Source organism: Lepidothrix coronata, unplaced genomic scaffold (genome assembly GCF_001604755.1).
Source record: "Lepidothrix coronata isolate B3197 unplaced genomic scaffold, Lepidothrix_coronata-1.0 Scaffold249, whole genome shotgun sequence".
In the NCBI taxonomy this organism is placed as follows: Eukaryota; Metazoa; Chordata; class Aves; order Passeriformes; family Pipridae; genus Lepidothrix; species Lepidothrix coronata.
This window is the reverse complement of record NW_016690429.1, coordinates 821,168-844,156: the sequence shown is the minus strand read 5'-3', so window position 1 is coordinate 844,156 and position 22,989 is coordinate 821,168. Positions and strand designations below refer to the sequence as shown.

The following is a 22,989-nucleotide window of genomic DNA, read 5'->3' as shown; positions in this document are numbered from 1 at the left end:
GAGCTCCTTGGCTAGCAGAGCAGGGATCACTCAGACAGGTGGTAACTGTGGCCAGGGCCCCACACTGGAGAGGGTTTCCTCACTGGCAGCACCTGCTGCTGAACCCAGACAGCCAGAAAGGTAAAAAACTGCTCTACTGGTAGCTCTGACTGCAGAGCCAGGCACTGGAAAGATGGGTGCAGTGATGAAAAGGACAACTCCCTGCTGTCCCATATGGATGAGGGGGTTTAAGATGATGGATTGACAGCCCTTGCCCTCCCAGCACAGTCTGGGCCAGGCCCTGCCTGGGACCTCACAGCAAGCTGGAGATTCCATTGTCCTTTGCTTGGAGAGAGGCAGAACCCAGACGACTCCAACTGCGAGGAAAGATGAGATCCAGAAGGAAATAATCTGCCTGCAAAATATCCTGCTGAAACTAATTTCCTGAGTGTTTACAGTGCAATCCCTGCTCCTTGCTATAGAGTCATCGTAGATGGTAACAGATGGCAATAAGAGTTTTAATTCAGAGCAAACTTGGCTAAAATTAATGCTTTTGATTACAGTGAGTCATTAACTTCCTTTTGGATTAAAAAAAGAGTAACACTGCATTCCATAGAGGAGATACACCAAAAGAGACCATGAGAAAGGGCACAGCAGCACTGCTGATGGATACAGCAGAAGACCAGGGAGAGGACATCCTGAATAAAAACATGAATGAATCTTCTGCCAAAGCTCAGAGAAAACCTGATTGGAGTCCTTCTCAGAGACAACATAAGGCACATACAAACTCAATCAGGAAAAAAATGACTGCCCAGTTCCTTTGATATGGATCATACAGTCAGCATATTTGTAATAAAGATGTACTCAAAACTTATTACCTTCCCTATGCCTTGTTCTTGACCTAAATGTAATAGCAATCCATCCTTAGGGCACACAGAATACATGAAAAAGTACAGCTTCCTTTTAAAACACCATTAGAATATTTTACTGTGTGTGGACATACACTCTTGTTACTCCTAAATGCTATTCTATTGAGTACAGTTTATATTCACCGGCAAGGCGAAATCTCTAGGGAAGCCAGAGAGGGAATGCAATTTCTAGTAATAACAGCTCACAACAGTGAATACTATCCACTTATCCCCACAATTTCCAGCTATTTTGGACTCCTTTCTGAATTAACCTTTCATATCAAAAGGAGCAATTCTAGAGCACACTAGAGACTCCGACACAATTTCATGCATAATTTATTCACTCAGTTCAACATTAAACGCAGAGTCCTTGACTTTGTCAAGGTGGATTCTGTTGGCAGACTTCACAAGCAGCAAAACAGGAGAAATGAGATCTGCAGTTCAACCTCTTCACCTATTCTGTCTGCTAAAAGGAGGGAAAAAAGAAGAAAGCAACCCCCGACATGCTTACACAACGCCCTGCAATCAGCAGAATCGGCTGCAAACACGGTGTTATTTTTTGTGGTACATTTTCAATTTAAAATGGAAGGATCAAAATCATGGATGGGAAAAATTTCCTGGTAGTTTGCATTCTGTCCGGACTCAATCCTGCAGCCATTGTTCAAGGAAAAGTCCACTGGGGATCGAAGGAAGCTCTTTGTGCAGGATCAGGCTCTTGCTGGCTGCGGATGCATGGCAAGGCACATTATCCAGGCATAGCACAACAGAGTTTAGACTTAAGGACCTTGTTGGGAAATGCTTTTAAATGCTGGCCCAGCACACACTGAAAGGGTAGCTAATTCCCACTAAGAGCACCAGTACCTGAGACTGAACCCAAGGAAAATTTCCCCTCAGTCCACATTTCAAAACATTATGTAGAAATTATTGAGGCCATTGGGCACAGAGGCTTGTGTCGTTGTGTATGTGAGATACACACTTTGGTGGAGACCTCACTTAGCTCAGCAGTATCTATCCCTCACATGTGGGAAAGGTGGGTTTTAATCATTGTACTCTCAGGTGCCAAAAGAACCCTACTGTCTACTTGAGCTCTGTGGTTCCTGTCTGATACTTAGCATCCCTTGACTGGTCAAAATCTCCAATATTTTGCAGCTGGCTGTGATTTGGGACAGGAGGCAGGGGAACTGGCTGACTCCTCCACTGATGTGGGATAAGACAAAGGAGCATCAAGAGAGATGTTCTTCATCTTCAGAGAGCCTGGTCAAGGTGCTGTTATGGACTGATGTGCTGCCTTAACACTGTGAAAATTTGAGGAGCAGCAGATAAGCAGAGATCCTGCCCTGTTGCACTCAGATTGGAAGCAAAACTCAGCCATCATCACCACAGCAAGAAAACTGCATCAGACACCTCCAAAGAGCAAGTGGTGGGCGACCACCTCTGCTCTCTAATTTCTCCAAAGGGACAAGAATGAAACCTCGGGCTGCAGACACCATAGGCAACAAAGACAATCCTTGCCAGAGCTTGTTCCAGCTCTTCAGACTCTCATGGTGCTCTTCAACAAACACTAGCCAGCTCTGCTCTAGACCAGCCTCCCTGCAGACCATGAGGGTGAGAAATGTTGTTCTCCAACTCCTCCGTGAAGCTGAGCTGTGAGAGGTGCCATCCCTCACCCACCTCCCACCTGTGACTGCCTTGTCCTCCTGCCCTTCAGCATGTCCATGGGGCAGGAGAAGAAGCCTGCTGCGTCTCCAACCTAAAGCAGCCGTCTGGGAGGGAAAAGGCAGCACACTGTTCACAGCCTGGGCCTCTTCTGCACATCCAGCTGTGTTCCCGCGTGGCTGCCCAACTCCAACCAGGCAAACCTCAAGAAGCCCAGAATGCCAAGGTGCCAGAGAGGCCACCACATTCATTGCTTCAGCATTTACAGCCACTGTGGATTCGACCTGTAGGACAATCCTCATTGTCCTGATACCAATGACAAAACATCTGCCACACTGAGCAAAAAAAGTTCAGAGTCCAGTGCAGAAATCCTGCACAGAGAGGTGTCCCCATGCTGGGATCTCTCCTGCCAAACACAAGAATCTCTGTTCCCAAGAGCTCTGAGAGGTATTTGAAGTCCTGAGCACCTGCAGAACCAGGGTCAGGATGTGCCTTCATGTTGCAATTGGAGGATATAAAATCAATTGCAACATTCTGTTTTAAGGATTTAATTTTCATGTCTTTGCTCCCTTCTTTAATCTCTACACAGCATGTATTCTGCCTGCCTCTAGATATTTTAATTCAGTCACAGTAAGTCAGTTGCACAGAATGGGCACTAGAGAGCAACAGCAATTCAATTAATTTCACACTCACTGCAGGGAGCTGGGATTTTAAATGCTGCACATTGCAGGTGATCTGTAACATTTCGTTATTCATATACTTGGCAAAGCTCCTTGTTTCTTTCTTATCAAACTTGGAGGTCATAAAAGCCAAAGGTCAGAAAGCTCCTGGCCATTTCATTTTAGAAATAAATATGGTACCTGTTAATGCAAGTAAAGTTACAATCAAGCTCACACTGACACAACCAGATTGAAAATAGAATCAAATGGGAATTAAATGTGAGTTGCTGGCAATCATAAGCTTTTCTCTTTCTTGGGACAAAGTCACTAGTCAGAATGAAACAAATACAGCTAATGCCTTATTTGTGTTAAGCTCATCACATTGCTCTGGAAGTGAGAAATTGGGGGTTAATTTCCCACAGAGCTTGCAGTGGAGGAAAATAATGAGAAGTTGTGGCTGAATTAGAAACTTCTCCAAGACTTTCCTGATTCTTGTGAACATTGGGAGCAAGCTGTCTTTCTCAAGAGCTGGCTCAGCGGGGTACAGACACACTCTTCCTGTTTGTTACATTTGGAATTAGAGATCCGAAACAACCGACATGAAGTAAAACTGTCATTGAAGCCTATCGACCTACATTGAGAGCTCGTGATTCCTCTGATCAAAAAGCTGCAGGATTTTAGTTAAAAAGAAAAATAAAAAACTATCCTGTATGATAGAGCTGTCCCATCATACACTGTGAACAAGAAATAACGTCAGTGCAACCACATGATCACATAGTTGCGAGCAAACCAGGGCCACCATCCAGCTTTTTGCGTGCAGGAAATAGAACCTACCCGAAATGATTTAACGTGCCCTGCGCAAGAGCTCCCAAACTCCCCTTCCAAACTGACTTTACCTCCAAGGTGTCTGCCACTGGTCCCACTCGCATGCTTATCTTTTTGCCATCTGAAGAATAATCAAATGCTTCCTGGCTGTTCACTCCCAGATAAGGCGCTTCTGCACATGCAAAAATTTTGCCATCGTCTGGCAATTCCTCTGCGATAGCAAGGATACTGTAACCTTTAAGCTTGCCAATTAATAAAATCTTCCTGGCTCTGATCATATGAACAAACATCCTAAAAATTTGGCCTGTGGAAAGACAAGAAATAAAAATTAAAAGTAAAACCGTAGGAAAGAGGGTACCCTGTTAACAATGAAAATTAGATGTGCCTTTTAAGTGATCATTAAAAATGAAAAAAAAAACCCTAATCTTAAAACACTCTCAAGTAAGGGTTTAACAACAGAATCTGACAAAATTTCATCTAAAATGCAGCTAAAAGACAACAGAATAAAGGGACTGGTTTTAAATGTAGAACCTTTATCATTAATGCTGCTATTGTTCAAGTGCTTGTTAAATAGTGCTTGAAATATTGCATATTTTAACATTCCCCCCATATGAAAATGGCTTTGAGATGGCTCCATATTCTTTCTGGAATCCAGTTAAAAAAAAAAAAAAATCACTACATTACCTTGCATTTGCTCTTAGAGTCATTATCCCCAGACAGCACCATCATTTAAGAAATTTATCATCAGTGGTGTCCTTCGAACAATGTATTAGTGTAATACATTATAAGAGTACTTCACTGGGATGATATATTAGTCCAAAGATGGGAACATCTGGGAAGAATGAATCTGGGAAGAGATTCAGTGTAATAGGCTTTGTATGGGGATACAAGCCTGGGTATTGCTACTTGTAAAGGTACAAGTGCTTGGCCACAGGCCACCTTCACCACAAAAAGCACATAGACCCCTGACAGACACCTCCAAACCCAACCAAAATGATTTTTCCCTTCCTTTCCCTTCCAACAAGAGTAATGATCTTTTTGCTGCTCACTAAGAGATGGGGCTGGCACTGTGAATTAAAGCACTCACAAGCGTGTGCGTGGACACGTGTGCGTGAGTACAAGGGCAAGGAGGAGTGAGACAGGGAAAACTCATGCCAAAGGAAGATCAAAGCCTACAGGAGGTTCATATCTTTATTTTTTAGCCATTTCCCATATTTTCTGAGCATTTGCATGGCATTCAACCTCTCCTCACTCTAGACAAAGTAAAGAATTATAGCATCAATGTCACTGATAACCTTTACACCAATCTGGTGCAATTTTATCCTCTCAGTTGACCAACTTGCCATTCAGTGAGCCAGAGGTACGTGCTTCCTGCAGCCTAACTCTGCTTCCAGCTCCTTCAGCATCCCCTGGGATGTGATCAGGTGAAGTTTTTCTGGAAAAAGAAATAAATTTCAACATTACGGTAACAACTGAAATCTGAGAGTCCTGCATAAAAAGCAGCAACTAAAAGGGAATGCCTGGAAAAGCTCTAGCTGTGCATGGCCATGAAAAATTAGCCCAGAAGCATTACAAATATCCTAAATTCCAGTCCTAAGAGGACCTGGCTTGGCAATAAGCCCATCTCAATGCTGGCAGCCACCCCAGCCATAGGGACTTGGGAAGAAGAGGTTATGGGACCAAAGGAAAGCATTCCCCACTGTTCAATCTCAGATTCTTCCCATTTCCAGCCAGTCCTAGACAGGTCTCTATCAGTCTGCTGGTTTGGAGTAAATTACCCTAGTTACCCTGGCCAGGTTTTGTTGAGTTCTACAATGATTATTTTTGTTTCAGCCAAAAAAAAAAGAGGTTTCATTGCAGAATAGGGTAGAAGATGTAAAATCTAAATTGTTTTGCAAGATGGGAAAAACATGGTTTTCCACACAAACTACTGAGAAAACAGGGTGTCTCCAGATGCTATTTTACAGAAGCCAGGCCTCTGACAATGTATCTGGATGAAGTGAGATGCTACCTATTACATAGGGAAGGCAACAGATGACTGGAAGAAGTCCATAGCCTCCAGACAGGTTTGATTACCCTATCTAAAGAAAGCAACCATCAGAAATGGATGGTGATTATTCTGCAGGCCAGAATTTAGAGACATTTTCAGCTTTTTTTTTTTCCTCCAGCTTCCCCCTCCCTACTCCTCAGTAAAATGAGAAAGAATTCATAACCCGTGTCAGCCACACTCAGATAATCCAAGACTTAAAGAGTAGAACATTTCATATAACCTCTTTTCTGCCCCTCACAAATGCTTTAACAACTTTAATAAGATAATGTATAGCTATTATCCTACAGCAAGTGTAAGTCAAACAACTATCAGCTATTATTTCAGCAACAGAACGAACACTCAGCTTTCCCATAATCCACAGCCTGGAACAGTTTACACATTGTCAATTTTAGACAGAACTGGCTTTTTCCACATATCAAAACGTGCACTGATAAATGGGAATTGTTTAGCAGACCCCACATGGCTAGGTAATATACTGTAGCTCAGAAAAGAATAATGAGGGTATCAGTTGGACTTCTGAATTAATGATACCTTAAATTAGTTTAATTAATTAGTTTAGTTACTAGAGTAATTTAGTTAGCAGATTAATTAATGTTTGTTGAGTGCTTGGAGATAAAAGCTGCATATAAAGGCTGTTATTAGAGGGCGGATCCAGAGGTGCAGGTTTTCCTTATTCTTTATTTATCCCAGCACCAATTTGATTGAGGGGCTCGCTCTTTCAGCCTTCCAGCAGGAAGCTGGTGTGCTGGTGTTCCCCAGGATATGGTCAAACAAAGTCATTGCCATAGTTAACAGTCAGCTGGAAGAATATCTCCCAAAATTTAGACTCAGGATTTCTTATTCTCACCTCCTCTCCTCTAGGCCATAGGTGCACACAGACACACACATCCATGCACGCTTTGCTATATATTTGGGTGCAGTTAGAACTCTCATTCTTCTTCCTCCCCTGTTTATGGCATGTTCTGGACAGAAAATCTGAGAACAGATTCTCACACTCCCAGACAAAAGCACAAGGTTACAAAGGAGAGTCGGTACCTCTTAGAAGTTGCCATTGCATCCAGGTAAGGGTCTAGTCCAAGAGCAACATCAAGAGCTTTTTGTAAGTAATTCCTGAGCTGCTCAGGTACACGGGAGTCATTGAGAGCTATTTCTTTGGCTTTGAGAAGGTTCTCAGCAATGTGTCCAGCAGGGGTTTCTGAAATGGAAAATAAAAGGAAGAATAATGATTTTGGGACTGCTCAAATCAGCGGAAGAGGAATTTGGAGTACAAAAAAACAAGCACACTTTTTTTTTAATAGAAAATACAGGTTTTTGAATTACTATGAAAACAATAGTGGAAACCTTTTCAAATGGAAAAAATAGTGTACTTCTAATATATTTTTGTCACATGCATTCTCCCTCTTTGGGGGATCAGCACAGCTGATCAAGGATAAGAACATTTTAAAAATATGAATTTTGCCTTTGAAGCTCTGAGACAAACATCAAACACCAAACAAAACCCACTCCTCTAGGTAGCTTTGTCCTTGGAGAAAACAGAGCTCTTCCCAAACTGCTCTTGCCAAACCAGGCAGATCCTCTAAGCTAGGAGATGCAGACACTGGATTTAGCTTTGTGAAAAGGAGGATCTCCACTACCTGTGTGTCAATGGGATGCACAAGTGTCCCTGATATGTGTCTGTGCCACGGAGGCTGCACAGTCTGTAGAGCAACCCATGATGCTCATGCTAAAATAAAATTACACCTGTCCTAGTGCAGCCAAAGTGACAAACACTCAAACACTGCTCCAGTGGAAGGTGTCCCTGCCCATGGCAGGAGCGTGGAACTAGAGGATCTTTAAGGTCCCTTCCAACCCAAACCATTCCATGATAAAAACTATTATGCCAGATCCATGATGGCACAAAATCAAAGTAGTCTTCAACTAATGATTTTAAGCAGGTTCATGTAGCCATCAGGTAGGAACAAAACCTCCTAACCCTTCTCCTGCCTTCAGGCTGCCACAACAGTTTGAGTGGTGATGCACCATCCTGAACTCACTGTTTCTTGGGGAACAAAACCTAACTATGCTTGAATCCACCAGCACCATATGGCAGAACTGCCAGTACCTTTTCATGAGCCAGACCCTGCCAAAAGCTGATTATTCAGGTAAAAAGAAACAGGAACAACACTACAATATATCGGTGTTTCAAAGACTGCAGAAACATCTCCAGGATGTAGATCACCCTGCCCTGAGGCCAACACAATGCTGCCCATGGCACTAAACTTGCTCTGAGACCCCAGAAAACCCTTATGGCAGCAGTGCCACCATGGAACACAGGGAGACATGGCCCCAGAGAGAGAGAGAGACAGTTCATAGAAACTCCCCCACTCCTCAAGTGTAAGAGCGCGTGCTGGGTTATGAAAGCATCTGTAAGACCAGATGCCAGAGACACAGGGCAATAGGTTGTGAGTGTAACTGGGGTGGAGCAGATTGCCCCTGGCAGGATTTCATTCCCTACAACAGAAAAACTGCAGAGAACTGAGTGGAGTGAGTGAAATGAGGACATGCTTTATATCTGCAGCCTTCCAGTACCTGAAGAGAGCCTTCAAGGAAGATGAAGAGAGACTATTTACAAGGCATGTAGTAACAGAACAAGGGGCAATGACTTTAAACTGGCAGAGAGTAGGTTAAGACTAGATATTAGGAAGAAATTCTACACAGAGAGTGGTGAGGACCTGGCACAGGTTGCCCAGAGAAGTTGTGGCTGGCCCATGTCTGGAAGTGTTCAAAGCTAGGTTGGACAGGGCTTGGAGAAACCTGGGATAGTGAAAGGTGTCTCTGCCCATAGGAGGGGGTAGGATCTAGCTGAACTTTAAGATCCTTTCCAAACCAATCCTTTCGTTATTCTATGATATGATGATTTACATCTCATCCCAATATCTTGCCATCAAATGGCAAAGGGGCAGTTTATGTCTCATTCAGCAGTTCTATAATTAATTGCAAGTGCAAGAATAACCACCCCCTTTCCCAAGCCATGTTAGTTGCTGCCCTCAGTCCAGCTACATGTTGAATGAAGGGGACACACACTCACAACCACATGAGGGAGTATCCACAGGCTCCTGCTGCACCACTGGAGAATGCTGGAGGTCAGGATTTGCTTGTCCTCCCTGACAAACACTCTGAAGTTTTTGTTAGTTTAGGGGGAAAAAAACATGTTTATAATCCCTGTCGGATTTTAGTAATCTTAATGTTATCCTTCTGAATGAGTAACAGAGAAGGGTTGTCTGACACACAACTGCAAACAAGACTTACCTCCCGCTGTTTTGTAACCTGTGTTATAACACCAACCACGAGCGCCAAGAGGTGCTGCTGGGGATGGCAGGGCATGCCAAGAGCAGCTCTCCATCCAAGATTATACAATCTTTTCGGGGAGTGCTGCATTTTTTGCAGCCTGGTGATGCCTTGGGCCAACAGCAGAGGTCAGAATTGCCTTCATTTATGCAAGCACCAGACAAGTCAGAGCAGAGCTCAGGGCTGGCTGCCCAGCCCAAGGCTCTGAGCACTAATGTGAGCTAAACTTTATGTAACTACTTTTTTTTTTTTTTTTTTAAATGTTACTCCAGGAAAAGTGATTCGTTTTAGTACATAGTTTGCACAACCCCAGCAAAACTGTTGGACTGTAATAAGTACTAAACTAAACCGTATGTTTGGGACATCAGTGTCCCCTGAGCAGGCAGGCAGTGCCATGGAGGGACCTGCTGCTTCAGAAGTGAAATTAAACCCTGTGGCTTGTTCTTAGATGGCACTTTTTGGGTGGGGAAAAGAGGAGGACCCTTTACGATTTGCAAGGGGCTGCCCAGGAAGAGGCACTGAGACAAGCACACAAGAAGAGAGTCTGGATTTGGCAAAAACAAAGCAAAGATGCCACATTCAAAGATGTAGGGCCAGATCCTTGGTTCCCATTTTTGGGCTATCCTCATTTCACCTTCCAGCCTCTAGATCTGTTTTACAGCCCCAGCGATGACTTACAGAAGATCTCCCCTTCCCAGCCAGGGCAGAGCACTGAACCTGATCCACCTGAACACTTTGCTGCCAAGGCAGCTCGGTGCTCCAGTGCCAGGCACTTTGGCAGGAGCTGGTCGGTGCTAAACACTTGGAAATCCAGTCTGATAAAATCATCCGGAACAGTTCCAGCCATCATATTCACCAAGGCACCTCAGGCATTGACAACAGCTTATCACAACACTCACCACTTTGTCTAGTGTGTAAATACACCTCAGCTGTGGCATTTTATCAGGAGATCCTCATTATGGAAACCACCATGCACTGCCTGAGCTGTTTCCTGACCCCACCAGAACACTGCATGCAGAACTGAAGCCACTTAGGAGACCCTGTGCTACTGCTTGACCCAAACAAATTAACCCCAGCTGTGATATACACCCACTATATGGATGGAGCTGTAGCAGAAGGAAGAGGGAGTGTGGTTGTTGCACATCTGGGGCTGCTCAGTGGCTCCAAACCCACCACCCATGAGCCCAGGAAGGGCAATGCACAGGGGCACAGGCATGTCATGGCCCATGTGGAGGGGACAAGGGTGGGGTGGCAGTGTGGACCAAACCCAAGTCATGGCCATTAAACATGGCAGGATGCCATAAGCAGAGCTCAGCCTCAGCATGAGTAGTTCCAGGGCCCACAGCAAAGCCAGCAGTGATGGCTTGGGGACAGGTAGTGGCTAAGGTGTGGAGTGGGAGCACAAGGAGGAAGAGGGAGAGGAGTGGGGAAGCTGCTGCCCTGTGGCAGAAACCAGGGAGCTAAACTCTGATTGAACTTCAGGGGAAAGCAAGGAAAATATACACCAGCTGATACATTTTCTACAGATCCTACTGATAGAAAAAAGAAGTAGAAAACTAAATCACTCCAGTGCTCCATTAAGGAGGAAAATTATTTATAAAACAAGCATCCCAACCCATCAGAAATTAGTCATAGCAAAAACTCTCTTGACACTGTGTTCACCTTCCCACCCCATCTCCTTCTCCTAGGAGCATCCTCCTCCCTCTACTCCATGTTCCTACAGACCCATCTCCCCTGCTCAGCCTCTCTCCTCTCCCCAACTAAGCTGCCCTCTGCTCATCTCTGCCAAGCCACAGAGCCTGCAGGTCACGTCTCTATGGGAAAAGTGGGGACCCAGGACCGGGGCATCAAGCGGTGTCCCCTCCTGCCACACCATCTCTCCTGGAGTTCCTCACCCCACACAGGGAGTTTACCTGCAGGATTATGCATGTTCCTTCTTGTCCCCCGGCCTCAGAGGGTGCTGTGGTGGGTTTGCTGCCTCTGCAGAGCAGCAGGTCGGTGCTCAGGGATCCGTCGAGGGTACGGACTTGCCCGCGATCACCCGGGCAGAGCCCCAGCGCTGGGGAGAGGCTGCGCGGGGAGGATGGCCCCGGGTGGGGGCTGCACCCTCCCCAGCTGCATCCGCTTGTCCCACCCAGACCACAGGCAGCAGGTGAGATCCAACAGCATCTGACATGAAAAAGAACAAAAAAGAGCCGACTTTTAACGCCTTTGGTTTACGTAAGTTCACATCCTGACCTTGGGAAGCTCCTGGCTCTCCAGGAGATAATCAGCAGTTTCATAACTTTCCCGTTGCATACCACAGACATGTCTCCCAGCTAAACAATCAAGTATGAGGCCAAAAAAGTCCCAGGACTCTGAACCCCAGATTATCTACAAGGTCACTACTGACCCGTGCAGCCAAATATTAGAGCAACCCCTGCTCTGGGGTCCAGGTCTCTGCATGGGCTGGGGCAGGTTATGTCACTTGGGTACAAGTTGACCTGCAGCCCCAGAAAGGGTCTCAGGGTTGCACGGGCCAAGGGAGGCATTAGGAGGAATCAGTGGGAGCATCCAGGGTATCCAAAAGCCTTCACTGGTCTGCAGCAGATTTGGGGCAGAAAAGGCTGGTGAGGAATTAAAGCAAAGTCATGAAATAGCATCTGATGGAGCCGAGGTCGATCGTCTCCTTTTCACACAGATGAAACACAAACTGAAGCTAATGGAGAATTATGGACTCCCTCATAACATGAACAGCATCTTTCACCTCTGAGATGTGTCACCCTGAGCTCATTTAGTCAAGGACCAACCCAATGTACCTGCATAGATTGCGGAGAGCCCAGGGCTGCGCAAGGGAGGTGACAGGTCCTCACACAAGGCTCTCGGCAGCCCCTCTGCAGGATGGATGGTACAGGAACATGGCAGTCATTGGTGCTGGCAAGCAGAGGGACTTTGGAAAGTTAATTTGTCAGCTTCTGAAATGAAACAGAAGACATTTCAGTGCTCCCAGAATAGAACATGGAAGTATAAGTGAAAAATAAGTAAATGCACAGCATGAAAGAGTAGAAGAAAAGCAAATAAAGTAAGTCCCAACGCTGAATGAATTTCTATTAATTAAAACAAATAAACAAGATGAAGAGGACAGACCTCCTGGTATACCTAAGATTATTCTGTTTTATGATTTAGTAAACAACAAGCTGCATTAGAATTGCAGTTCCTGCAGAAAGCAATCCAAATTGTGTTTAGATTTGGAGTTAAATGTCAGAGGAGTATTTTGTAAACAGGCTAAGTATGCCATCTAATCCACATCCACTAGCTTTGAAGGTGACTTTGGGCAAGTTGTTTCACTTCTGTGAGTCTGTTTTCCTCCTCTGTAAAATGGGGATAAAAGTGTCCTCTTGGCAAAGCTCTTTGTCATCCAGAGATGAAGCCAGAAGTGAGACCTAGAGTCAGGAGTTAGACTCTTCCTGAAGCAGGGCTATGTGGCTTTGGAGATTATTCTTCTAGCTCATTCCCAAGAGTAATTTTGAGACAGATGAAGGTTCCTAAGTGAGTTTGGCCGCAATTAAGCCTTTAAAGAAATGGTCTTGTCCAGTGGGTTCTTAAAGACCCATTTTTTTCCAGCCTCTTCTTTTACATCTGGTTTTGGTTTTCTTGATCTTTGTTTCTCAACAAGGACAGCTTTCAGAAACATTGCCAAGAAGGTGACAAAGATGGGTTTGTACCTTCAGGCACTGCTGGTGAAATCAAAGGAAGATCTTCCTGTGCTCAGCACACAGAACTATACACCAAGGGAATATTTGGTGTGGCAAGTTGAGCCCGAGGCCCTCCAAAAGCCCCAAATGGAAGATTATATGGAAAAGTGAATTGTGCATCCCTCGGACACGTGGGGATCAAAACTCAGCTCATGCCCCAAGCAGCCCTTCAGGAGATAAATTCTCTCTGATCATTTTTTTCAACCTACCATAAAGGCTAAAATGTGTATATATCATTTTGTTCCTCAATTCAAGAGAATCCCGGGAATGTGAGCTCAAAAGAGGTTTAACCAGATAATATCAATCCCCAGATACCCCAGCTGGTATCTGCTCCTGTCTCACCCCATAAGAGCAGCTTAGAGCTGCAGCCAGATCAGAGGCTCTGCTCAGCAAAGGACGTTCCTGAATGATGTGGAGAATCACACAAACTGCCTTTCATAACTTTAAATTTGCTGTAGGGCATCATGTTGGAAGCTAATATATGCACTCCTATTGTACATCTTAAGCATTATAAAACCAGCTGATTACACAACCCCATCCTGGTACTCTCACGTGTCTTCAAACGTTCCTACCACCCCTCACATGCATCCCAGATTAGATAATCTCAGTTTTGTAATTAGTCTCTCCCGTGGAGACAAGACCTCCCCTTCCAATGCCTGGTCACCTGGAGCCTTTAAAAAGCACCTCAGAGGCACCTAGTGATGGGAGAACCCTGAACAGGGAGATTTTACCCTCTGGAGGCATGCCGGTGTCGGAGGAGGCCTGTGCTCCAGCAGTCCCAGCCACCATGGCCCAGGAGCCCCAGCAGACAGACTTCCAGCTGGTGCGAGTCAAGAGCACGTGGTGCCGCATCAAGAAAGGAGAAACCTTTGCCAATGGTGAGGACAAGATCACTCTCTCTGAGGCAAAAATGTAAGTATAGGAGCCCGTGTTGTTAGCTGGCGACTGTGCTGGATGGCTCTGGCTGGCCAAACTTGGTGGTCTTCCCAGTGGGATGCATTTCAGATGGAAAAACCATCTTGTGCACCGTTGCGGCTTAAACTCACTGTTCCAGAATTACAGAATAGTTCAGGTTGGAAAGGACCTTTAAAGGTCATTGAGTTTAACCCCCCTGCCATGAGTAGGGACACCTTCCACTAGATCAGGTTGCTCAAAGCCCCATCCAACCCCCCTTACGTGTATGACCCCGTGAATGTGGCCCTCAGAACATCTGCAGCGTGGCAGCACAGGTAGTTGGCTGTTCTCCTTGGCACAACTTGGCCATGTTGCAGAGGAAATTTTTTCAACACCCTTCATTTTTGTAGATGGGAAGTTTCTTCAAACTTCTGAAAAGCTTATGCAGGGACTTTTGCATGCTGCACTTGGGCTTTTTATTGCCACCTGTGTACCTGCAATCTATGTGTGCAAAAGCTGATGCACAGGCATGGGAGATAGACAAGTTCATAGAGGTGGTTGAAGATAAATGAAATGGGTAGGTGGAAAAAATAAACAGCCCCTGACAGGAGGAAAACCCTTAACACATCTCTCAAACTGCAGAAGTCACCTAATGCTGCTTCAGACAGAGCAGAGAGATAAATTTCCCCCAGGGATACATACAGCTCTTTGCTGGTATTACATCTCTCTGGTTAATCATCCTTTAATTACAGAATACTCCTTTTCATGAGCACATGGACCCCCATTTGTGATGCAGATATTTCTTAATACAATCCTGCTTTGCATATCAGAAGTTTTCTAGCATTTGTCATGGTTGGATTTTAAAGGCACAAGTCTAACCCCTTTCTCAGTGAGGTCAGAGGAACCTTTACCAGTGCTGGCAGTGGGCAGTGACCACACGCGACCATCACTCAGGCAGAGCTGCAGCAGATTGAGCAGGACTTTAGCAGACCCAAAAGCAGTCTGCTGGAGCTCAGACAATAGCAGGATGAACCTAGGGCCTAAGAACACCCAGAAAAATTCTCAGCTGACATATACTCCAGCGAGGGAATGTTCAGCCTCAAATTCACTGTGATTTTCACCCAGCAGAGGGGTTGCAATGGGTACTGGTTGTGCCATCCAGCACCCAAAGCTGACTCTACCAACTAACATTCCAAACAATCCTGACTCTTAGAAGGGTCACACACCAGAGATGGATGCACATGCAGTTGAGGTACAGCTATAAGGTAGACATTTGGTGCATTAAAATATACACGATGATGCTTTTTGTTATACTGCATTTTAAAAGCCCAGAAGAGATTTTCTGAAAGGTGTAAATCCTCACTGGTTTTCTTTAACAGCTATAAAGGTTAAGGATAGATTTAGAGACAATTAGTAAAGAAAGCAGAGAGGCATCTCTTTAGAAATATAACTGAATGTTCAGGCACGTGAAAAGAAATTGGACATGTAGGGAAATCTGATTATCTGAGCCAGCTGCTCACTCAAAAACAAAACAAAGGCTCACGGAAACTTTCATTTTTACCCAACTGCAGCTTAAGAAATGGTCTTGTATCAAATACATTTTGCTGTTTCCTTTTCCCTTTTTTTTTTCCTTCCTTTCCTGATTCCCAACTTGTTTTTCCCCTGCCTCCCCCGTCCCACAGAAGGAATAACTGGGTTGTAGGGCTCTGTTCTTCGCTGGTTTAGATAGATGCTGCATGCTGCCTTTTATTTATCTTGAAAACTCCAGTACGGAAAAGTTTCACAACCCTCAAGCAATTTTCTTTCCCTCTCTGGGAGCACTTCCTATTTCTATCATACCTGTTTCGAGGTAGAGATCCACTGGTTCAACTGGAGCATTTTAGAAACACAGATTTGTAAGGAGGTGTGTGGCTGTGTGTAGATGGATAGGAAGGAATCAACTCCTGTCACCTAGATATACTGTCAGAGGATGCTTCCTCCATAAAAACTTCGGAAAATTTTGGCCACCTCTTCTCTTCCTCATTCCCTTTTTGGAAGCTAAAATGATTGAGCTGGATTTTTTTATGGGGTTTTCAACTTCCAGCATAGAAAACACGCTCCAGCCCTTCTTGCTCTGCACCTTTTCAATGCCCTGTAGGAATTCAGCCATTTGACTGTTCACTAAGACATGGAAGAGCTTCTCCAGCACTAAAGCTGCTGAGCCCTGACACCCAGAAGGGTGTCCCACCCTCAGAGCCCCACGCTTCAGCAGTGCATGGGCAGGAGACTCCACATTCCTCACCTCCCAGCTACATCCTTAAACTAGTTCAGACATGCAAAGGACAAAATAGAATGATTTCAAACCTTGTTTTCTGCCCCTTGCCAGAGGTGAGTGCATCTCCGAATGTGGGATTTCCTGGACAATTGAAGCTCCCATCTATTTTTGCTACAAGGTGGTAGAAACATACAATATTCTGGATCCCTCTAACACTACTCTGCTCTGGGGTCACATCACCGACCCCCAGCAACTAGAGCTCGCCGCCACCAGCAAGAGGAAACCGAGACGCTTTGTCGTCATAGATGAAGTCGTTGACAAACTTTATGGCTCCAAAGTCAGAGAATACTTTGAAGAGAACAACGTTCAGCACAGAATCCTCGCCCTGCCCACCACCGAAGAAACAAAATCCATGGACCTGGTCTTGAAAATCCTGCAAGAAGTCCAAGACTTCAGCATCGACAGGCGAACCGAGCCCATCATCGCCATCGGAGGGGGCGTCTGCCTGGACATCGTGGGACTCGCCGCGTCGCTCTACCGACGACGCACCCCCTACATTCGGGTCCCAACAACCCTCCTCTCCTACGTTGATGCCAGCGTGGGGGCGAAGACCGGGGTGAATTTCCTGCAGTGTAAGAACAAGCTCGGGGGCTACACCCCCCCAGTAGCCAGCTTCCTGGATAGATCCTTCATCCAGAGCATTCCCCGGCGGCACATCTCCAACGGCCTCGGGGAAATCTTAAAGGTATGAGCTCTTGCAAGTGCAGTTTTCTAAACTGAAATCATAGGAAGGTTTGGGGTGGAAGGGGCCTTTAAAGGTCATCAAGTCCAATCCCTCTGCAATGAGCAGGGACACCTTCCACTAGATCAGGTTGCTCAAAGCCCCATTCAGCATGTCCTTGAATATTTCCAGGGATGGGGCATCTACCATTTCTCTGGGAAACCTGTTCTAGTGTTTCACTACATTCATTATGAAAAAATTCTCCCTTATATCTCCCTCTTTTAGTTTAAACCATCACCCCTTGTTCTATCACAACAAGCCCTACTAAAAAGTCTGTCCCCATCTTTCTTATAAGCCCCTTTTAAGTATTGAAATGCTGGTAAAATGTCCAGCAGGATCCATGGTGTTGTATAAACAACCTTAGAGAAAACAAGGTGGGCCATCAAGGCTGCACAGTGACTTTTAACTCTCATTGAGTTTATACATTTATATTTTTTACAGCTGCTAAACTTGTTGGAACACCCCTCACACACAATGTCTAGTGCTAACCCTGCAGAGTACACTCCAAAACTCACGGCCAGGTGTAGACACAGGAATATCTTCCTGTTGAGTCTGATCCATAGCACTCTATAATGAACTCTTGGCAGAGAATTTGAGGCTCATTATACTGGGGATTAATAATCTGCAAGATCATTTGCACCTACCTCACCGGGTATGTCAAGTGTGGTCAATCAATCTCCTGTGAGGCAAATTCTACTCCTAAAATTACCTGGAAAGTGCACAGTAAATGGCTTTATGCCTGGAGAGCTTTGGAAACTTTTGATAAAGCAGAGTTCAAGCTATTAAAGTGTATTAGAGATGAGTTCATCATCAGCATTTTTCAGTGCTTGCACAGTGGGAAGTCCCGAGGATATCTGAAGGTTTCTGGCAGGCACTGGGAAACCTGCAGGTCACCATTCCCCACTGCAGGAAGGGGCTAATGCCCGAATCTGGGGCGAGAAAAATATGTACTTCTAACAAGTAATTCACTTCTAAACCCTCATATGCTCTATACTGCAGTGCTTTCCCACCTTCCCTTGCCTGAAAAGCAACCCCAAGGATTAGATGTGAGTTGTCCTGGGGGTGGCCACCATCTAGTCTCTAGTTTCCTTCCAAGCACACAAATAACCAAAGCTTGTTCCAAACCATCTGCTGGGATGTGGGAGCACGTAGCAAACTCCCAGCATGGGCAGAACTGCCCAGTAACAAGGGAACTTGAATGCCAGTGCTCCCCATAATCTCTGGCATTTTGCCAGAGTCACTGGGCATTTCCACGCTGCCTCTTGCACCCAGCTTCACTCACTACAGCTGAAAACATGTGCAACACCGCCAGGTCACATTCCTTAGAGGCCTGGTGGACACACACCAAACACAGCCAAGCTAACCAGGAACTGTGTCTGCAGAAACATTTTTTCAGGTTGCAGAGGCAGAACTCTGTGTACCAGGTGTGCGGGTGTTTCTTTGCTAGTATATAACATGATATTACAGTCCAATCTACTGAAACACTCATTTCCAACAGCACATCAGACAATTGTCCTTAATTACCTCTTCTGTTCTTTGTCCTAGATGGCCCTTATGAAACACAAAGGGCTGTTTGACCTGCTCAAGACCCACGGTAAATACCTTCTGGACACCAAGTTCCAGTCCTGCAGTGGCTTTGCTGACCACGGGGACGCTGCACTGCAGACCACCAGGATTGCCATTGAAACCATGTTGGAGGAGCTGGCTCCCAACCTCTGGGAGGATGACCTGGACAGACTGGTTGATTTTGGTCACGTTATAAGTCCAGAGCTGGAAATGGTGAGTGAAAGACTTTATATTACAACATCCATTTTAAATAAAAAAATTAAAAAAAAATCAATTGGCAGCATGAAAACTCTGTGAAAAGGAGCTGAGCTAAACTCCAGATTTGCACATTACCCCAGATCAGCCAATGCAGCAGCCTGGTCTTGTTGGACAGGCTGTTTTCCCCACACCTCCACCCATGTTTCCTATTCAGACCTCAGGCCTGTTGTTACTTCTTACTGGGAATTTACTGGAGCAGAGAGATGACCAGATTTCAGTGAAGCTACAAGAAATCACCAACGTGAGCTGTAACAGCACAAAGGCATAGAGACCATAGCCCATATTACCAGGGAGAAATTGCCACTGAGGAATGAGGGGGATAACTTGTTCAGAGACAAGATACAGTGCTCTTCCCTCCATCCTGTGGTGCTCTATCAGTGATTTGGGTGGAAGTAGAATTAAATCCTGGATCTCTATGGGAGATTTTAGATGTAATTAGTCACATGTAAAACAGATCACCCTCGCAACCCGTAAACCACAAGATGCCAACAACCAGCAAGTGCAGCGAGTCAAGCGTCAATTTTCAGGTGCAATTTTAGAAAAAAACCTACTTATTTCCTCTTTGCCAGCCCAAAGCCTTTTTTTCTGCCACCCACCTTTGCTGTGTTCCAGAGGGTTTTGCCGTCGCTGATGCACGGGGAGGCTGTGAACGTCGACATGGCATTCATGACGTACGTGGCCCACGCGCGGGGGCTCATCGCCGCCGAGGAGAGGGAGCAGATCCTCCAGTGCATGAGGGGCCTGGAGCTGCCGGTCTGGCACAGCGGCTGCAGCTGGGCCCTCATCAAGACAGCCCTGAGGGAGCGCCTGAAGCACAGCGGGGGACAGCCCCGGATGCCTCTGCCCACCGGCCTCGGAGTAGCAGGTACGGTGGTGAGGGACACCAGGGAGCCTCCAGAGTGGGAATCTGGGGGACATCCCAGCACAGGGGCATGCTGGAAAACGTGCCTTGTGGTTTGCAGCTCTGCATTTCTGGGTTTTCTGGTGCTTTTGTTCACATCTTGATAAAGCCACTGAGAGATGGGATCCGTCTCATGTGTAACCACCAGAACTCTGTTAAGGACTGAGGCCTAATTAACCATACTATAATTAACCAATTCACCTTGCAAAGGTGTTCGCAAACCAACAGGTAAACACAGTGCTCTGGTAGACAAAGCAAGGTCAAAAAGGAAAAAAATTCCTTTGCTGTACTTGAAAAGATTAGTTAAATAGTCCTTGGCAAAAGGAATTTAGTGTAATACTGTGCCTAGAACTAATAGTTGAAAACTAAATAGTATCTGTTCAGTATCTGGGATGAAATATTATTACTTACAAGATTTAAAGATAAAAACCAACCAATCCCTAACACAGAAGCAATGCAAGGGACCAGATTGTGAACTCTGGCATCAATATCCATCCAGACTACTTCCATGAAGCTCAGTCTCTATGCACCCATAAGACAACAACTCTCACAAACTGGAGGAGTGACTGTCCCCCTCAGTCAGTGTGCGCAGGCAGAAAAAGCTCCTCTGGATGTTCTGTTAACTACAACTCTTATTTTCCAGAGATATTCAATGACACCAGTGAAGAGACCCTGGAGAAAGCATACAAGCTGTGGGTCAGGGACTGCAGGACGGTGCTGGAGGAAGAGCCGGCTGCTCTCTGATTGCTGCGAGCCCAAGCTGATGTCCTGCCCCACACTTGTTTGCCACTGTAAATTAGTGGGCAGAACTGAATTTTAAACAACATAAACAGAGAAGCACGTGTGAAACTGCATACACCCCAGAGCACGGAACAAGAAGAATCTTGGCATCTAACCCCATTTACCTTTTTCAATTGCTTTGTTTGAAAGGGAATCTATCGATGCTCAAGAAGTGAACACTCACAAGTGAAACCACCAAGTGCCTGTAGTGTAGTTCATAGCAAGCTGTCTCCTCTTGGGGAATGTGAGCACGATTATTCATTCACTTGGTTAATCCAAGCTGGGGGCTGCCAAGGCCCTTCCCAGTGGTATCCTACCCTTGCTTGTGCTTGGACCCCTGACGGGGGTAGGTGTAGCTGACTCACAGCCATGGTATGGGTATAGCTGGCTCACAGACCATGGCATGGCACCATGCACAATCTCCATGCTCTGCAAAATTATCTCCTTCATAGAAAATATAGATCATATTATCTCCTTCACTGGTTTTGGCATTATTCTTTTCCTCTTGGTGTTCTTCCTGTTTTCTCAGCTCATTCAAACCAGCAAAAAAAGAAACTAATCTGCCAGACTTTGCACGACACACTCTGATTACAGGCACCATCACTAGCCACGGATCAGTGCATACTGCTGATGTGAACCACAATGGGAGCTGTATCTTGACAGCATGGCAGTTCTATGTCTTGGGACTCTCAGATACTGAGGACGTGCTGGCAAGGCCCCTCTTGCTGCCCAAATGTATGCAGTGGTCTCAATGTGCAACCCCTGCAAGCCCCTGGACTGACAAATAGGACACAATTTGCAGCAGTTGTGCCTATGAACAAAGTTGGGCTTGTGGCGGTATTTCAGAACCACCAAGTGTCCCCACATCTGCCACAGTTCTCCTTGTACCTGTTTGTCTGGGGCTCCTTCCCCATCACAACCCTTTCTGATTAGATTAAGGCCAGCTGGGGAAAACCAAGAGAAATTAGAGAAGTCCAGGCAAGTTTATCATCTTCAAGCAGCCTCAGTGTCATGTCTCAAGATCCTGGCAGACTCAGAGCAGATTATATATTGGATGCTGATGGTGAAAAAAATAAAGGCAATGCCATCCTTCTCCCTGGAGGTCCAATCAAAGGAATTGCAACGAACAAACAGACTTTGAATTATTTACAGCATTATTTGTTTTTTTCCCCGCTGGTGTTTTTTTTCCACACCAGTTTCTGCTGATGTGCTTACTTCTGTTTTGCTAAAGTAATAAAAGCTACTAAAATTTAAAAACTTTTGGAATAATGATTGCAGTGTGTACTTGGGTACATTTGCACATGCTTGAGAGACAGAAAGAGACTGGAGAAGTGAGGCATAGAGCTGACATAATAAATTCCTTTTTGCACTTGAGTCTGCAGAGGATGTGCCTAAAAATACACCAAAAGCCCTCCTCAGCCCTTTTCCAGATCAGTGCATCTCTCCAGGTTCAGGACAGGGTTTCACACAGATGGTACCATCTTACCAAGGAGCACACAGCTTTTAGAGCACATCCTTAGAGCCACAACTTCCCATAGAAATAACCCCATAATTCCCCAAGTTAAATAAGCCTGGGGCTGAGGATATCAATGAATTTGTGTCCTTTTTCCAGACCATCAAACAAAGATTCATTTAGCCGGGTCCTGCAGTCGGGAGAGCATCGCTGCCACTCGCAGGGATCCACTGGCACTGCCAGCCTTGGCTAGAATGGACAGGGACAGTGCAACAGGAGACAGGGAGGACCCATGTACATAAATATCTGAAGGGAGGGTGTCAAGAGGATTGACCAGGCTCTGCTGCGTGGTGCAAAGCAATAGGACAAAAGGCAACGGGCAGAAAGTGATGCACAGGAAGTTCCACCTGAACACGAGGAAGAACTTCTTCCCTGTGCAGTGACCGAGCGCTGGAACAGAGACCAGAGAGGGTGTGCAGTTTCCTCACTGGGGATATTCCAGAACCATCTGGATGCAGTCTTGTGCCATGTGCTCTAGGATGACCCTGCTTGAGCAGGGAGGTTGGACCAAATGACCTCCTGTGGTATCTTCCAACCTGAAACATTCTGTGATTCTGTGACCCAAAATTTTTAGGAGCCTGAGAGAGCCCCAGGGAGAGCAGTCTGAGGGGCAAGGTGCCTACAGGAGAGGATGTGATGTTGTGCTTACAGTGATCACCTGAGCACACTTGCAAGTAGTTTACCTCCTCTCAAGCATCTGGGTGGGCCATTTTTCACATCAGATAACCTAGAAATGAATGAAGCACAGGATTATTGTCTGCCCAACAGTCAATGTCCTTCATGCAGCAGTCCTACTCCCATCTACCTCCATGGAGGAGGTGCAAGACAAACATCCAACTTCAGTTTCCTATTTTAAATGTCCAGGGAGAGACTCTCAGGAGCCCAAAAGCATTTAGCTCTCCAG

The 22,989-nt window shown here is 45.6% G+C and overlaps 2 protein-coding genes across 2 annotated transcripts in view; one reads left to right on the top strand and one right to left on the bottom strand.

The window, feature by feature from the left end:
• LOC108507288 overlaps nucleotides 1-13,882 on the bottom strand; it is a 36,429-nt gene extending 22,547 nt beyond the window's left edge. The window contains exons 1-4 of the mRNA XM_017835137.1: nucleotides 13,870-13,882; nucleotides 7,113-7,272; nucleotides 5,371-5,462; nucleotides 4,099-4,331 (exon numbers count right to left, since the gene is read on the bottom strand). Coding sequence (XP_017690626.1) covers nucleotides 4,099-4,331; nucleotides 5,371-5,462; nucleotides 7,113-7,272; nucleotides 13,870-13,882 — 498 coding nt within the window. The remainder of the gene's footprint in view (nucleotides 1-4,098; nucleotides 4,332-5,370; nucleotides 5,463-7,112; nucleotides 7,273-13,869) is intronic.
• On the top strand, nucleotides 13,881-21,022 carry LOC108507287 (2-epi-5-epi-valiolone synthase-like). Its single transcript, XM_017835136.1, has 5 exons — nucleotides 13,881-14,050; nucleotides 16,398-17,031; nucleotides 18,613-18,846; nucleotides 19,504-19,756; nucleotides 20,436-21,022. Exons 1-5 carry the CDS (start codon nucleotides 13,881-13,883, stop codon nucleotides 20,534-20,536), a joined length of 1,392 nt encoding a protein of 463 aa, XP_017690625.1. The 3' UTR covers nucleotides 20,537-21,022.
• Nucleotides 21,023-22,989: the final 1,967 nt, after the last annotated feature.

What these genes read in the sequence shown, in the direction of transcription:
- LOC108507287 (XM_017835136.1), top strand. Translation starts at nt 13,881, where the DNA reads ATGCCGGTGTCGGAGGAGGCCTGTGCTCCAGCAGTCCCAGCCACCATG. An exon ending in ACTCTCTCTGAGGCAAAAAT is followed by an intron (nt 14,051 to 16,397) that starts GTAAGTATAGGA and finishes GCCCCTTGCCAG; the next exon opens with AGGTGAGTGCATCTCCGAAT. An exon ending in CACCGGCCTCGGAGTAGCAG is followed by an intron (nt 19,757 to 20,435) that starts GTACGGTGGTGA and finishes CTTATTTTCCAG; the next exon opens with AGATATTCAATGACACCAGT.